The sequence below is a fragment of the Zootoca vivipara genome, chromosome 15, assembly GCF_963506605.1.
Source record: "Zootoca vivipara chromosome 15, rZooViv1.1, whole genome shotgun sequence".
NCBI lineage: Eukaryota > Metazoa > Chordata > Lepidosauria > Squamata > Lacertidae > Zootoca > Zootoca vivipara.
In genome coordinates, this window is record NC_083290.1 from 19,711,304 (window position 1) to 19,726,890 (window position 15,587).

General features: G+C 46.9%; 1 protein-coding gene across 3 annotated transcripts in view; it reads left to right on the plus strand.

Moving 5' to 3' along the window:
* The window catches only part of NTM (neurotrimin), an 836,512-nt gene that overhangs the window by 482,860 nt on the left and 338,065 nt on the right, over positions 1–15,587 (plus strand). For 2 of the 3 annotated variants that reach the window (XM_035139811.2, XM_035139813.2), the window contains one exon: positions 6,541–6,625. In XM_035139811.2, coding sequence (XP_034995702.1) covers positions 6,541–6,625 — 85 coding nt within the window. Of the gene's footprint in view, positions 1–6,208; positions 6,626–15,587 lie in introns of those variants that run through there. The other variant, XM_035139812.2, reaches the window with a different exon arrangement.

Here is a 15,587-nt window from a genome sequence, read left to right on the forward strand (position 1 = left end):
AAAAATAAAGTAAACTAGCACTTCTGACTTTGAGGCCCCTCTTGCCCATTCCTCAAATTGACATTTGCCCCAAAGTCTTGCACCTGTTGCAGACCCTCCAAGTGTCCCTGTTTTCCAGGGACAGTCTCAGATGTACAGAAGCTGTGGATTAATCCGTTCCAGACGGGTCCACAGTGTACTTAAACTGAAAGTACTCAAACCGAAGCGTACTTAAACCGAGGTATGACTGTACTGGACTGTGCAAACCCCTTCTCTCTCTCTCTCTCTCCCCCCTCCCTGCCCACTAGACCATGAGAAGACAAAACAAAACCTCTCGATGCTTTATTCTCCCAGGCTCTTAATCCACATTCTTTCACAAGTGCTAAAGCCACGCACTCAGTAATCTTAAAAAGAGATTGGAAAGTGAGGAAATAAACAGGCTTGGAAAGAAATCCCCTCCTCTTGTGACCCATCAGCACAAGCAATAATAATAAAGCTTTATTATTTTATAGAGTGTCTTCTCTGCCTGGCGTATCTCAGAATGCTTGAGATTAAATAGCACAGTTAGCGAATTAAATAATAGTTTGCAGAGTATTGGATGACTCAGGGGATTAGTAATGGGGCTATGGATCCTTTCACATCTAGGTCACCAGTTTGGAATCCAACTCGTGTTGGTTGCAATTTTTAATAAGGTGGGGGATGGCTGATAGCCAGCAGGTGCCCGACGTGCGTGGAATTGCGGACTCCCGGGTGCAAAGGAGTGGGTGCATTTTCCAAAGCCTCCCTTTTAGCCATGGAAATGGCTGGGAGTTAGGGACTAAGCTGCACAGGATACTAAAGAAGACCTTGGTTGTTGTTGTTGTTGTTGTTGTTTCGTTTCTTTTCTGTAGGGTTCCTTTACTTGTTGTAAACCTAGGGTGGGAACCTCAGGCAAATGCTGCCCTCTGGACCTCTCTAACTGGCCCTCAGAATTCTCCCTGGGCCACACCCATCGCTGGCCCTGCTTTGCACCTCAAGAGTTTTAGTCTGGCTGGAATGTGTCTTTGAACTCAGATGTCTTGCTTGCCTGGACAGAAGATGGAGAGGGGTGTGTGAGCAGGGCCATAGCTAGGGGGTGGTAAGGTGGGTCCCCGCCCGGGGCGCAGGTGAGGAGGGGGCACAAAATTGACTAAAATATGTCCATAAATTTGTCTATAAATAAAAAATATCAATTATTGCCTCATATGAAAATGTTTTAAATAGAAGGTGAATTGAATGGGTGGAGGGGGTGGGGTTTGGAGGAGAGGCGGAAAGAGGAGCTAATTTGTCCATGGCTAGGGGTGCAATCTGGATGGTTCTGCCAGGGGTGCAAGATCACCTACCTACGGTTCTGTGTGGGTGTATGTGTAGATGGTAAAACATGAATTCATGCCCCACCCACTTTCGTGTCTGGCCCTGCCCACCATTTTCCATTGGCCCTCAGAATTTTGCCTACAAGAGAATGTGGCCCTTGGGTTGAGAAAGGTTTCCCTTGCCTGCTGTCAACAATGTGAACAGCTATCGTTCCTACCTCCATCCTTCCACACGTTGAGAGAATTGAGGAATACTTTTCAGTGGCTATCAGCTAAATTGAACCTCCATGTTCAGGGGCAGTGTCGCTGTGCGTACAAGATGTCAAGGAACCTTGCCTTCATGCCCTGCCTGTAAGCTTCCGAGGAGAATCTCACCTTGATATTTCTATCTCTATGGTTGCGGGCAGTGAATATCACTTGCTGGAAAATGGAGAAGGGGAGAGTTGCTCTTGTGCTCAGGTCCGATTTGCAGATTTCCTATGGGCATCTGGTTGGCCATTGTGAGAACAGGATGCTGGGTAGCTCAGTTGGGAGAGCATGAGACTTCAATCTCAGGGTTGTGGGTTTGAGCCCCATGTTGGGCGAAAGATTCCTGCATTGTGATTCCTTCCAACTCTACAGTTATGTGATTCTGTGAGTAGATGGGCCATTGGCTTAATCCAGCAGGCTGTTCTTATGGGTGGCCAGTGTTGGGAACATCATGCCACATTAGACGAGCTGCACCTGGATCCGCTCCCCAGGATACTCCATTGCATTTTGTGGTCATTCCTCATTGGTCTATCTTGTCTGTGTTTTTTCATCAAGGGGATTGCCCCCTTAATGTTTCCTTTCTAAGAATTCTGTAAACTTTGCTGTTCTCCACAGCCTAGATTAGAATGACTGTACGCTGTATGCTCAGGTTAAAGATAATAGGTTGCATCCACTGTAGTGCTAAGCAAGCTTCCCATCAGTGCAAGTATTTCTGCCTCTGCCCCCAACCCCACATCTGTTTTAGAGTTTTCCCCCAAACCCTCCAGAGCAGATTTGAGGAGGGCATGGGGAGTGCATAGGAGGAGGGGAGGGGCTGGAGCCTAATTGCAACAGTGGAAATCCTTGTACTGAGACACATTCGTTGGATACCACCCAAAGTAGGGAGGGAACAGGACCCTTGAAGGACCCATGAGTGGCACTTCGAGAGTAGATTATGCAAGCTCACAGTGATCCCAACTTTGGTAACATGTATTACATTTATATTTTAAATAAATGCACCTATGTATATAAATCGACAGATGCAAATTTTATGAACATTTATGTTGGGTTGCTGGTGTATTTCCTCTTCTTTAATTTTATTTATTATAACACCTTTTCATGCAAGGAGCTCTAAGTGGTTATACATGATTCTCCCCTCCCCTGTTTTATATACACAACAACCCTGTGAGGTAGGTAAGGATTGAGAGACTGCCACTGGCCCAAGCCAGTCACCCAGCCAGCTTGAGGGCTGAGTGGAGATTGGAATCTTTCCCAGAACTACAATTCCCAGAGTCCCGTGAGAAGAGGGGTGGACTGTTAAACAACCTTAGGAATTGTAGCTCTGGGAGGGGAACAGAAAATTTTCTAACAGCTCTCAGCCCAAACTACAGTTCCCAGGAATTGTAACCATCACAGTGATTTAAATGTGTGGTGTGGTTGTGGCCTGAAGCCTAGAAGGAGTCACGGGGGAGCTGATCCTGATCTGAGCCAAATGACTGAGCATTTAGTATTGAGAGAGAAAAGCATCTTAGATTGATTTTGTGGCACCTGGAAAGGCTGCCAAAGACAAGTGAAATGTATGGCTCTGGCGGCCGGGCCAAGGGAAGGGTAAGTAAAGGGGGCTGCTGTCTCCTGAAGCTTGCCTTTGCCGCTCTCTCCTCAAGATAAAGGACTCAAATCCCACGGGACTGTTTATGTCTTGCACTTCCTACCAGCAGGCGATTATATATAGAAATAATAATTCAGTTAGCAAAGAAGCAGAGAGTGTAAGAGTGTGCTACTTATAGACAAATGGGATGCTGTTGAGTTGTAAGATAGGAAAGCTCCTAACTGAGGTGGCTGCCTTTGGCGGCAGGTAGACTAGGAAGAGGGAAACGAAATACTCAGTGGGTGTTGCTCTTTTCAGGTGAGATTCAATCACAAAGTGGAAATTTTGGGTTGAACATTTAAGGTTGATTCAGGGCTCTTGCACAACAACACCGATTCCCCTCCACTCCCCCAAATCATACTTTTTGAGATAAGGAAAGGGGTGGGAAAATGCACTGGAAAGATCATACTTGATCCATGCAACATTGTCTAACCTCTGCACAAATAAGAGTGAATGCTCAGTAAAGTAGCTGACTCTGTCTAACTTCCTGCAAACCTATCGAGATGAATGGTCAGTAAACAGGTCATCTGGAAGCACTCGCTGCTGGAAATGATCGCACCCAGGCCTTGTTGTAGAAGAGTTGACCTCCAGCAGCCAGTGACTTTCTCAGCTGTGATTCATGCCTCAGTTTCTCACTCTGTAAAGTGGGTAGAATAGCAATGGGGGGGAAATGCCCATCGTCATCTGCTGGCAAGGTGGAGTGAACAATGTGGGCTGTGTCTGCCCATCCATGTTGCTAACTGTGAACTAGCTGCAATATAGAGTTGTTGAATTGTAGAATTGGAGGAGACCATTTAGAGTTGAGAGGGACCAGGAGGTTCATCAAGCTACCTGGAATGTAGGTGTCACAGCACTGGAATTCCTGGCAAGATGGGTGTCCTATCTCTGTTTTAAAACCATATTGGTGGGTGGGGTACCCCAGTGGTGGCATCTATGTCATGGAACAGCCTCCCCAAAGCAACCCAGGAGGCAGCATCCATATAATCTTTTTTTGCACTAGATGAACATGTCCTTTCTCTTCACCCAGGTCATTAAAAAAAAACAACCTCTTTTTTGTCTTTACTTTTAACTGGACCTCTTAGTTGGTTGGAGCGTGGTGCTGACAATGATCCCTGTATGGGCCAGGTGCATTACTGGGGGTTGGACTAGATGATCCTCAGGGTGCCTTCCAACTCTAGAATTCTACGATTCTATGGTTTGTATTTTGTTGTATATCTGAGGGAGAGTGAAAAGTTTTTTTAATGCTGCTTCTGCTGTTCTGTATTGTACTTTTAATATTGCAGTTTTGTTCTTTTCACTGATATGCCCAGAGAACATATGTGGTTGGCTGACCATACAAATGTAGTAAATAAATTTCCCAGCTGGAGGGTGGTAGCAAAAAGCGAGGTGTGTAGCGTCAACACCTTTTTCAAGGCATCTGGCATGGAACAGAAAATGCCTGGCAGTTTCAGCTGTGTTTCTTTCCATCATGCTCATAACGTATCTAGCGATTCTTTGAGTGCTCTGGGCATTTTCCTATTAACAGTAATCATCATATTATTAATTTACATATTTATTTGCTTTATTACCCATCCTTCACCACCCCGGTTCAGGTTGCAACAATGAAAAATTCAACATTAAAGGGGTTAAAACAAGTTACAGGAATAGGGTAGCCCTGTAAGGTATTATTATTATTACTATTACTATTCAGGACTTTTAGACAGCTATTCTTTAGTAGAGAAACACGGGGTGTGATATAAAATAACACCATATGCAAAACAACCATTAGAATAACCAGCCATCATTATTTATTCCCATACTTCAGGCTGGGCAAACCGAGGCCTGAGAAAAAGAGTGGCTTGTCTCCAGCAGGTTTAACATCCAAATAGGATTTCTACCTCGCTCTTCCTGTATTTTAGCCTCTGTATTTTAGCCATCCTTACCCTGCATTATTCACTTGGAGAGCGGATGGAGGCGGACAGGGAGGAAAGCCCAGGGTTCAAATAAAAATCCACCCAGTTGGCTGGATGCCATGCTCTGGAGGGACTCACTCACCCTCCACCCTCACTCCCGTCAGACCTCGGGATAGTAGGTCGCAGTGCCAACTGCTCCGTGGCCGCCTGTAAAGAGAAATGCAGGACTCTAATACTACACACACACATATAAAAAATATTGGAGAGCTAGTTGTTTGGGAGCGGGCCCGCAAGGGTTAAGAAGCCCCCCCCCCTTTCCGGCGTCCCAAGGTGCACCCGCCGGCGCCGAGAGGGTTAAAAGCAAGGAGAGTCTCCCCATCCGCCGCCGCCCCCCATCCCCGGTGTCCTTGGCTGAGATTAATGTGCTAAGTCTGCGCTCCTGAGCGGCGCTGCCTGTGCCGCGGAGCCCAAGTGCTGGTCAGCGATGATGGAGTTGCTGCCATGACAACCCCTGCAAGCCGATGCGTGTGTGTGCTCCGGAGAGCCGGCGCGAGAGGCTGCGATTCGGCAGAGCAGGAGATGCGCCCAGCCAGGAGGCAGAGCGCATCCGGGATGCTGAACCTAGCCCTGGTCCAGGCAGTAGCAGCAGCAGCAGCAGCAACAGCCGGCGCCGCCAGCTTTGCCATGCCTTTCCCCGCAGCCTCCCTTCGCTGAGCGGCGGCGAGGAGCACAGCTGAGCCGGGAAGAGGCTCTTATCCGCTCCCGACCACGCGCTGCAGCGCCGGGCAGCAGCGGCAGCCGGCCGGACCTTCCCTTCCACCCTGCCTTGTGGCACCGTCGGAGCTTTTGGAGCAGGAGGCCTGTCGCTTCTCCCTCTGATATTACTCCAGGGGTGCTTTACCCCCCTCTTCGCACCACCCATTCCCCGAGTTCTTCTGCGTGGAGTTTTTTTTTTGGAACTCCGGCCGGAGGGGCCGCTCTGGAGCGCGTCGCCTTGTGCGGCTGCGGAGCGCCGGCTGTGCCCTACCGCGCCGGAGCGCAGCGCACCTCCTCCAGCAAAGTGAGATGCACGAACTCTTAATCGGAAGCTCTGGTTTGTGAGGCGCGCAGCAACTTGGCCACCTTGGGGGGCCACTTCTTCTTCCTCCCTGGGACGCGGCTGGATGCCTTTCGAGAGACTCGGATCTCTAAAACTACAAACCCCAAAACTGGATTTCTAAAGGCTCCGCCGCCTTCTCCCTCCTCGTCGTCACTTTCTCTCCTCCCCTTCTGTGCCCACACTTGGCACCGCGAGGTGTCCCTATCAAAGCAATCTCCATCCATCTCTCTGGTTGTTTTAATAAATAAAAACATATATATTTGCCTTGAGGAAAGCCCAGGATGGGGGTCGGTGGGTGCTTAGTCCTGCCCTGGCGGTGCCTGGTCGTCCTGTCTCTCAGGCTCCTCTTCCTTGTGCCCGCAGGAGTGCCAGTGCGCAGCGGAGATACCACCTTCCCCAAGGCGATGGACAACGTGACCGTCCGGCAAGGGGAGAGCGCCACCCTCAGGTAGGAGCAGAGACTCTTTTTTTCTTTTACTCCGGGTTTGGGTAAGGGACAGAGCTGGTGATAATAGGTGGTCAGCTGCTTGTGTGCTATAGGTTTCATGCTCGCGTGTTGGCTGAGATTCTGGGAGGCTTGGTGGAGGCAGCAGGATGCATGGGATTTTGGGGTGCACTTTGGTTTCAGTCCCTGGCGCTGACAGCTCTGTGCATCAAGAGAACTGGTGTGCAGCTGTGGGTGTGGATGAGGCTGGAGAAATGCCTGGCACGCTGCACATTGAGGGGGTTACACTATAGAAGGAAGGAGGTGTGGCTGGCAGGGGGAAGCTCTTTCTAGGAGAAATAGGATGGATTGTCTGTTTCATGGCTGTTTTCTTTGCCTCTTTGCCACTCTGGCAGGTTAGCTTTCCAGTTTGCGTGTCGCCCCTCCTTGGCTTGACGAAATTTCATAAAAGGTGATGATGTTTTAAAGGCTGTTGGGACACTGCTATGCTTGGTCTCCCCCTGCTGTTATTTGAGTTTGGGGGGAGAATGATGGTGGGTCACATATGTGTTAGTGGAGCAGCTTAGTCTGATCTGTGCACCAAAACCTCATCTAGTTTTGCAAGAGTTCGTGCCTGTCTCAGAACAATGCTTTTTTTTTGAAAACTGAAATAAAAAGTTATTGCTTATGCAGCTTACTGGTCTCTGCTTAGCCCTTGGTGGTGATTCCACAATACTCTTGTGATGAAATGGGGGGTGGGGTGGGGAGACGGGAGGGGTGATATTTGCCAATAACGGGGAGGAATAACACTTTGGAGAGAGGTTGGTAAAGAACAGCCATGTTGCAGCTTTGAACCCTTTTGAGATCTGGTGGCATTTTCTTTCTCGTGAACCGAGTGGTGTCGACAGTGTGATGTGCTTATACAGCGGAAGGTGGAGGAGCTTGATGCACGAATTGAGAATAATGCTCCACAATAGCACATACGGAAAGAACTCTACCCCACACTACCAATCCCGCATCATGCCACTTCAGCTCTCATAGCTTTCTCAATGTGTGTGTGTGTAGGGGAGGGGAGTTGATAGGGTAATGAGGGTGTTGAAAACTCTATTTCTTACCAAAAATCACAACTTCATTGCAATGCAGGAAATATACTGAGATAGATGGAACAATGGACTGCAGCTTCTTGGGCTCCCCCCACATCAACTGTGGGGCAATATTAAAATAGTGCTTGCAGCAGAACTGGGGTGGTTGAGAAGAGGCACAGCAGTTGCACCTTATCTAACTGCGTCGTCAATATTATATATAAAAAAGCTTTCCCCCCTTTTTCTTTCCTTGGTTGCAAGCTCACTATCCTCTCCTTATTTTGGTCTGATGGTTGAGTATGATGGCTCGTTGACTTCTCCCAGGCATATGATCCCAGGTGGAATTTATGCAAGAAGACGTATATGATGGGAAGCACCAGGGGTTAAAATAGCTGGGTCAGAATGTGGATATCATGGAGAGATGTAGCAAAGAAATCAGCCTTATGAAGGCAAGATCACAAGGCTGTGGTGTTCTGCTGGTGGGTCCCAGTCAACAAACGGCAAATCAGAGCTCTGAGGGGAAAAGCCAGACCCTGATTAGGTTCACATTTGCAGTTCTCTCAACTTTGAATCAAGCAAATGGACTGCAGAAGTCAATGTGAGAGAGTAACACACACACACACACACACACACACACACACACAGAGAGAGAGAGAGAGAGAGAGAGAGAGAGAGAGAGAGAGAGAGAGAGAGAGAGAGAGAGATTGGCTAGTACTGGGAAAACCTGTGTTCAAATCCCTGCTGAGTCTCAAAACTCATCTACTTTGCAGGGTTGTTGTGCAGAAGAATGTGGAGAGGGGAGGACACATTTCCCTTAGTTCCTTGGAGGAAGGGTGGGATAAATATATAATAAATAAGGAAACATCAGTGACATGTTCTTTGGTTATGTCCTGGTTAGATGGCTGCAATGTGTTCAACAGGTGGCTATTCTTGAAGATTATTTGGAAACTGCAAGTGATACAGAATGTGGTTACTAAAACTCTTGGAGATATTGTACCTCCATATTCCATTATACATTTTACTGTACCGGTAACGGTGGCTGCCTGTTTTCTCCGTGTTCAATTCAAGATGCTAGTTTTAGCTTTTAATGCCCTAAGGAGCTTGGAACTGGGTTAGCTGAAAGACCACCGGCATCCAGATGGCCTTGTCTGTGCATTGAGATCAGCATCTGGATAGGGGTTAGATGGCATGTAACAAAGACAGGGCCTTTTCAGTAGTGGCCCAGCACTTTTGGAACTCTATCCCCCACCAAATACATCCCCAGGGGAGAGAAACTCTGGTCACATCTGCATCATACATTTAAATTGCAGGGCTTTCCCAAAGAATCCTGGGAACTCAAGTATGTTAAGTTTGCTGAGAATGGTACTTCTGTGAGGCGTAAAGGTCCCAGAAATCACTGGGGGAAGCCACATGCTTTAAATGTGCTTTAAAAATATGATGTGGGTGTGACTTCTGCTTGCCATCCGGTTTGAATTTATTTCCATCTCCCTTGTTCCACCCTCAAGCTTTTCTTAAGGAATCTGCTTCCAGAAGAACCTTAAGAGAACTTTTGGGTTGAGACATAAAATATATGTGCTTGTTTTTTTTGCTAAGCATCAATATAATCAGCTTTCAAGCTTATTGGGTATCATTACACCTATTGGTCAACTTTGTTCCCACTTAAATTGTGATGCCTGTTAATTATAATGATAATTGCAGTTTATTATTTTTAGTAGTATGTTGCAGTGCTGTTCCTCTTTTTGTTCTACACATTGTTATTTTTTGTCTCATTACACATGCTAAAGCTATTTTTGGTCATCTGCACACCATAGCTGCCAAGTTTTCCCTTTTTTCGTGAGGAAGCCTATTCAGCATAAGGGGAAATCCCTTTAAAAAAGGGATAACTTGGCAGCTATGCTGCACACTATCCTTTGCTTTTTCCTGTAGGAATAATTGCAGTCGTTAACAGTAGTTAACAGTCGTCAACAGGTTTACCATACCCATTGAGTCGATCACCCATCTCTTACAACCATTCTGAGAAATACCCCACCCCACCCTCCCACTATATATAAATGGTCTGGTGACTTCTGCTTCAGTGTATCTGAAGAAGTGTGCATGCACACAAAAGCTTATACCAGAACAAACTTAGTTGGTCTCTAAGGTGCTACTGGACATTTTTTTATTTTTTATTTTTTATTTATTTCAACTGTGTCAGACCAACACAGCTACCTACCTGATAGTAGTACATGAAATAACAATAGAATCAGGTAGGTAGCCATGTTGGTCTGACACAGTTGAAATAAAAATAATAACCAACATGGCTACCTACCTGAATCTATTGTTATTTCATGTACTACTGAATTGGATGGAAGACAGGAGTGCCTGGTGTGCTCTGGTCCATGGGGTCACGAAGAGTCGGACATGACTAAACAACTAAACAACAATTGAATTGGAGCTGTGTTGTATGTGAACCGCTGTTGAGCATGGAGGCATTTCTGTTAAATATGATATATACATAAATTAACTATGTCTATATGGCTGGTGGTTTTTAAGAAAACTCTGGAGACATTTTTATTCCAGCCTGCTATGATTAATTATTTTGCTACGCTTGAAGAACTTTAGCTGCCTCTGATTTTAATTTTTTTTCAATTAATGGTTAAATTATAACTGTTTTTGTTGTTCTAAAACTTTATGTAAGTTGCCCCAAGAAGGCGATGTGCCTTGAAAGATGGGTTAGAAGCCTTTAAGAACATAGGAACAGTTCTGCTGGACCAGGCCAAAGACACATCTAGTCCAGCATCTTGTTCTCACCGTTGCTGATAGTCTATGATGTAGCGTGAGTTGCCAGTGCCCGGGGCCATGCGGAGGCAGGTAGATAAGTGAGTAGGACTCAGACGGAATATGCATGTGCATCCAACTGCCTAACAGTGCCCGTGTTATGCAGGAGATTGCAGTCGCGGAGATAAGAAAAGAATAGTTGTTCCATTGTCTGGATAGATCACTTCCTGGTTCTCGTGGAGAAGCCATTTTCAATGGAGTGACGGAAATGCAGAGCTACATTGAGACAGCACCGGGTGTTGAAATCTTGCACGCCCTCACAATTTCACACCTGGGGCAACTGCCCCTGTGCTCCTTTCCACCCCACACCACTGGCCTGTGGTGTCACGTGGGTTTCTGTCATATCCCCCAATTCCATTTAACATTTACCTGAAACAGCTAGGAGATGCTGTCAAGAGTTTTGGAGTTCAGTGTCACCAGTATGGTCGGTTGAAAGGCAGATAAGGGATGCAGGGATAGAATTGCACTCCACTGAAAGCTCACGTTTGCAAGCTGGACGTACTCCTGGGTTCAGCCTTGAGTCTAGATGCCCAGGTTGTTGCAGTGGCCACGAGTGAACTGCACATTTGAAGCAAGGGCACTAGCTGTGCAAATTATTGGAGGTGTCTGATCCAGCCATGGTGTGACATGCCTTGGTTGCACACCCTGTTTGGATTATTGTAACGTGCTCTATGTGGGACTGCCATTGGAAAGTGTTTGGAAACTTCAGGAGGTCCAAGTTGCTGCAGCCAGATTGCTTACTGGAGCCTGTTACAGGGAGAACTTCTTGTGACTACTGGTCTGTTTCTGGGCACAATTCAAAGTGCAAAGTTATGGCCTGCAAATCCAAACATAGCTTGTGTCCTGGCTATCTGAAGCACAATTGTCTCCCCATAGGAGCCTGCCTGGGCTTTTGGGTCTTCTGGGGAGTCCTTTCTTTGAGTCCCACCACCTTCGCAGGCACATTTGGTGGGGACACAAGAGAGGGGAGGGCATTCCCCATGACTGCTCTCAGCTTGTGGACCTCCCTTCCACAGGAAGCCAGCCTGGACCCCTCTCTGCTTTCCTTTCTCCAGCAGGTAGAGTAATTTTTGTTCCAATAGACATTGGCCACTAACTGGCTGTTTGTGGCAGGGTCTTCTGTGGGTGGATGTTATTCTTTGTGTTTGTTTGTGCCCTTTTAATTGTCTTTAGTGTTTTTGGTGCTATTTTTAATAAGGTTACTTGATTTAAAAAATATTTACATTTATTGCGTGCTTGTCTAGTTGTATCTGTTTTGAGCTTCCTTAGGTTGTACACTGGGGTGAAGGTGGGATATAAAATGGGTAAACAAACAAACAAACAAACTTGCAGGCAGAGTGCAACAGCACTCTCCCCACTTGTGACCCCCAGCAACTGGTACAGAATACCCTCCAATAAAGAATACCTTCCAATACCATCTACTGCAACCCACCATACCCTCCACTCCAACAGTGGAGGCATAGTATGGCCATTATGGCTAGTAGCCACTACTAGACTTAATACTCCATGAATTTGTGCAATCCTCTTATAAGAACATATTCCAAATCAGAGCTCCTTCTGAGAAAGGCTGTCATTCAGGGCACCTCCTTTGCATATAAAGGGTTGCAGGTTCAGTCCAAGGCATCTCCAAGTACAGCTGGGGAAGTCAGGAATCTTTTTCTGAGACATCAGAGAGCCCTCAGTCTGTAGACAAAACTTAGGTAGGTGGACCAATGGTCTGAGGCAACACGAGGCAGCCCTAAGCTTCCTATGTTTCAGAGATGGATCTTGGAAAGTTGACCTCCAGAAATTCTGGAAGTATCACCCTTTGTGTTCAAGAGTTACATCTGCCTCAGTGTAAGGCTGTTTCCAGAAGTTCATTCATTGGAGACTTGGGCCCCTTTTGCGCTATATGCTTGAACAGTCATAGCTTACTCCTGAAGCATCCTAGGAGCTGTAGCTTGGCTACCCCAATTAATCCTGGGAACTAGTTTGTTACAGGTGTTGAGAGTTGTCAGGAGACCTCATTCCCCTCACACAGCTACAGTTCCCAGAGTTCCCTAGGAAGAAGAACGGACTGTTAAACCACTCTGGGAATTCTTGCCCTGTGAGAAGACTAGAGGACTCCTAACAACTCTCAACATGCCCTTTTTATAATACAGTGGTACCTCTGGTTACGAACTTAATTTGTTCTGGAGGTCCGTTCTTAACCTGAAACCGTTCTTAACCTGAGGTACCACTTTAGCTAATGGGGCCTCCCACTGCTGCTGCGCTGCCATCACACAATTTCTGTTCTCATCCTTAGGTAAAGTTTTTAACCCGAGGTACTACTTCCGGGTACTACAGACTCCGGGTTAGCAGAGTCTGTAACCAAAAGTGTTTGTAACCCAGGGTGTTTGTAACCTGAGGTACCACTGTAAAACAGTTTTTATTTCTTTCAGGTAAGAATGCAGCAAAAGAAGATAACAGCTACCATGTTTCCACCCATGCCCACCCCCCAGAAATGCAGAGATCAGGGTGATAATACACAACAGTTGAACAGCGCCCTTAACAAACTACAGTGGTACCTCGGTTTATGAGCACGATTGGTTCTGGAAGTCTGTTCATAAACTGAAGCGTTCATAAACTGAAGCGAACTTTCCCATTGAAAGTAATTGAAAGTGGATTAATCCGTTCCAGACTGGTCCGTGGAGTACTCAACCTGAAGCGTACTTAACCCGAAGCATGGGTGTAATTGGTTCCGGAAGTCTGTTCATAAACTGAAGCATTCATAAACTGAAGCAAACTTTCCCATTGAAAGTAATGGAAAGTGAATTAATCCATTCCAGATGGGTACGCGGCATTCGTAAACTGAAAATTCGTAAACCGAGGTGTTCATAAACCGAGGTTCCACTGTACAGTTCCCAGGATTCCTTGGGGGAGCCATGCCTGCTCCAAGTGGCACGGCAGCGCTTAAAATGCATAGTGCAGATGAGGCCCTGCTGCTGCGTTAGCATGGATAGGATATGGTCGAACAGAGAAGGATTTGCTAATACGAGGCAGCCCTTTGGGGACATCTCCTGATTAGTTTCTTCCTACCTTTCACTCCTGCATTCCCATTTCCTTCCCTGCCCTGACTTATTCCCTGTGTTCTTGTCCAACCATCGAAATCCTTGTTATCGGATCTGTATTCATGTTCCTTTCCAGGGTTCAGGCTCGTGGCTCGCGGCTCCTATGAAATATTCATCTCATTTTGATGTTCGTAAAGTTCAGTGCCTGATATTTTTCATCCTCTGAAATTATTTATTTCAGAGCTCTGGACTATAAAAATATCACTCTGACCTGCTTCCCTCCTCCTCCTCTCCCCCCTCCTTAACTTTCCTGGGGATTACGGCATTTTGAAAAGGCCTGGCATTTCTCGCGGTGGATGAGTTCTTTGCTTTCTGATGAGAGACCGCCCATGTGCATCACAAGATCACGTACATGTGTCAGGGGGTTTGGGCACCACTGGAAATACGCTGGAAGCAAAATTTGTCCTGTGTGGCATGCTGCCAACAGGCCACTTTCACACCCAACATTTAAAACACATTTATACCACTTTGCAGGGACGCAGGTGGCGCTGTGGGTTAAACCACAGAGCCTAGGGCTTGCTGATCAGAAGGTTGGTGGTTTGAATCCCTGTGATGGGGTGAGCTCCTGTTGTTCGGTCCCTGCCAACCTAGCAGTTCGAAAGCACGTCAAAGTGCAAGTAGATAAATAGGTACCGCTCCAAGCAGGAAGGTAAACGGCATTTCTGTGCGCTGATCTGGTTCGCCAGAAGCGGCTTTGTCATGCTGGCCACATGACCTGGAAGCTGTATGCCGGCTCCCTCGGCCAACAACGCAAGATGAGCGCCGCAACCCCAGAGTCGGTCACAACTGGACCTAATGGTCAGGGGTCCCTTTATACCACTTTGCCACTACTCCACCCCCAAAAAGAATCTAGGGAACTGTAGCTCACTGCAACAGAGCTATAGTTCCCAGCACCCCCTAGCCAACTACAGTCTCCATGATTCTTTGGGGGGAAGCCATGTGCTTTAAATGGGTGCTGTTGATGTGAGCCAAGTCAATGTGTGCCTCAGTCCACGTTCACACAATACATTTAAAGAGCTATGATACCACTAGGTTTCCCCCAAAGACCTCTGGGAGCTGCAGTTTGTTAAGGGTGCTGATAGCTGTGAGGAGCCCCTCCTCCGCTGACAGAGCTGTACTTCTCAGAGTTCTTGTGAAGGAGAACGGACTGTTAAACCACTCTGGAAAATCATAGCTCTGTGAGGAGAAATGGGATCTCCTAACAAGTCTCAGCGCCTTTAACAAGCTCTGAAAGTTCTTTGGGGGACACCATGGCTGTTGCAAGGGGCATCATAACACTTTAAATGGATGGTACAAACGTGGTCTGAATCCCAGGCCCATGCATGCGGTTGTCTCATGATGACTTGAAGTGGCTCAGGGGTTTTCACCCCATATACAATCTTCTCACCTCTCCCCAGCAATTGTCTATCAGTGAAATGGTTGTAGTCCTTGGCAACATCCCAGTTGGGTTACTGTTACACATTATATATGAGCTGCCTTGGAAGCTTCGATTGGTGCCAAACCCAGCTGTCAGAATGTTTTGTGGTTGCTTCAGTCTTCAGAGAAATACATTTGTCTGTGCCTGAGCCTAGATAAAGGTGCTTTAAAGCCCCACATGGTTAGGGAGCCAAATTCCTGAAGCATCAGCTCTCCCAGTCCCAGCCTACCTTTTTCCTCGGAGGCCCAACTCCTACCACCTTCCTTATCTGAAGTGTTGCTACCATTATAGGTTTAGGAGCAGGTGTAGCAGGGAATGGGTGCATTTCCCTTCATGTTTTCTCCCTGCCAAACAAGGAGGCAATTGGCATTGTTATTTATGAGAACCACTGATGGTGCAGCAGGAAGAGTTGGACTAGGACCTCGGTGGCCAGGGTTCAAATCCCCACTTAGCCATGAACCTCATTGGGTGTCCTTGGGTGAGTCGTTCACTCTCAGCCTGACCTATTTCACCAGGGGTGGGGAGGGGGTTGTGAGGATAAAATTGAGAGGAAAAGATGTATATATGCCACCTTGAGCTCC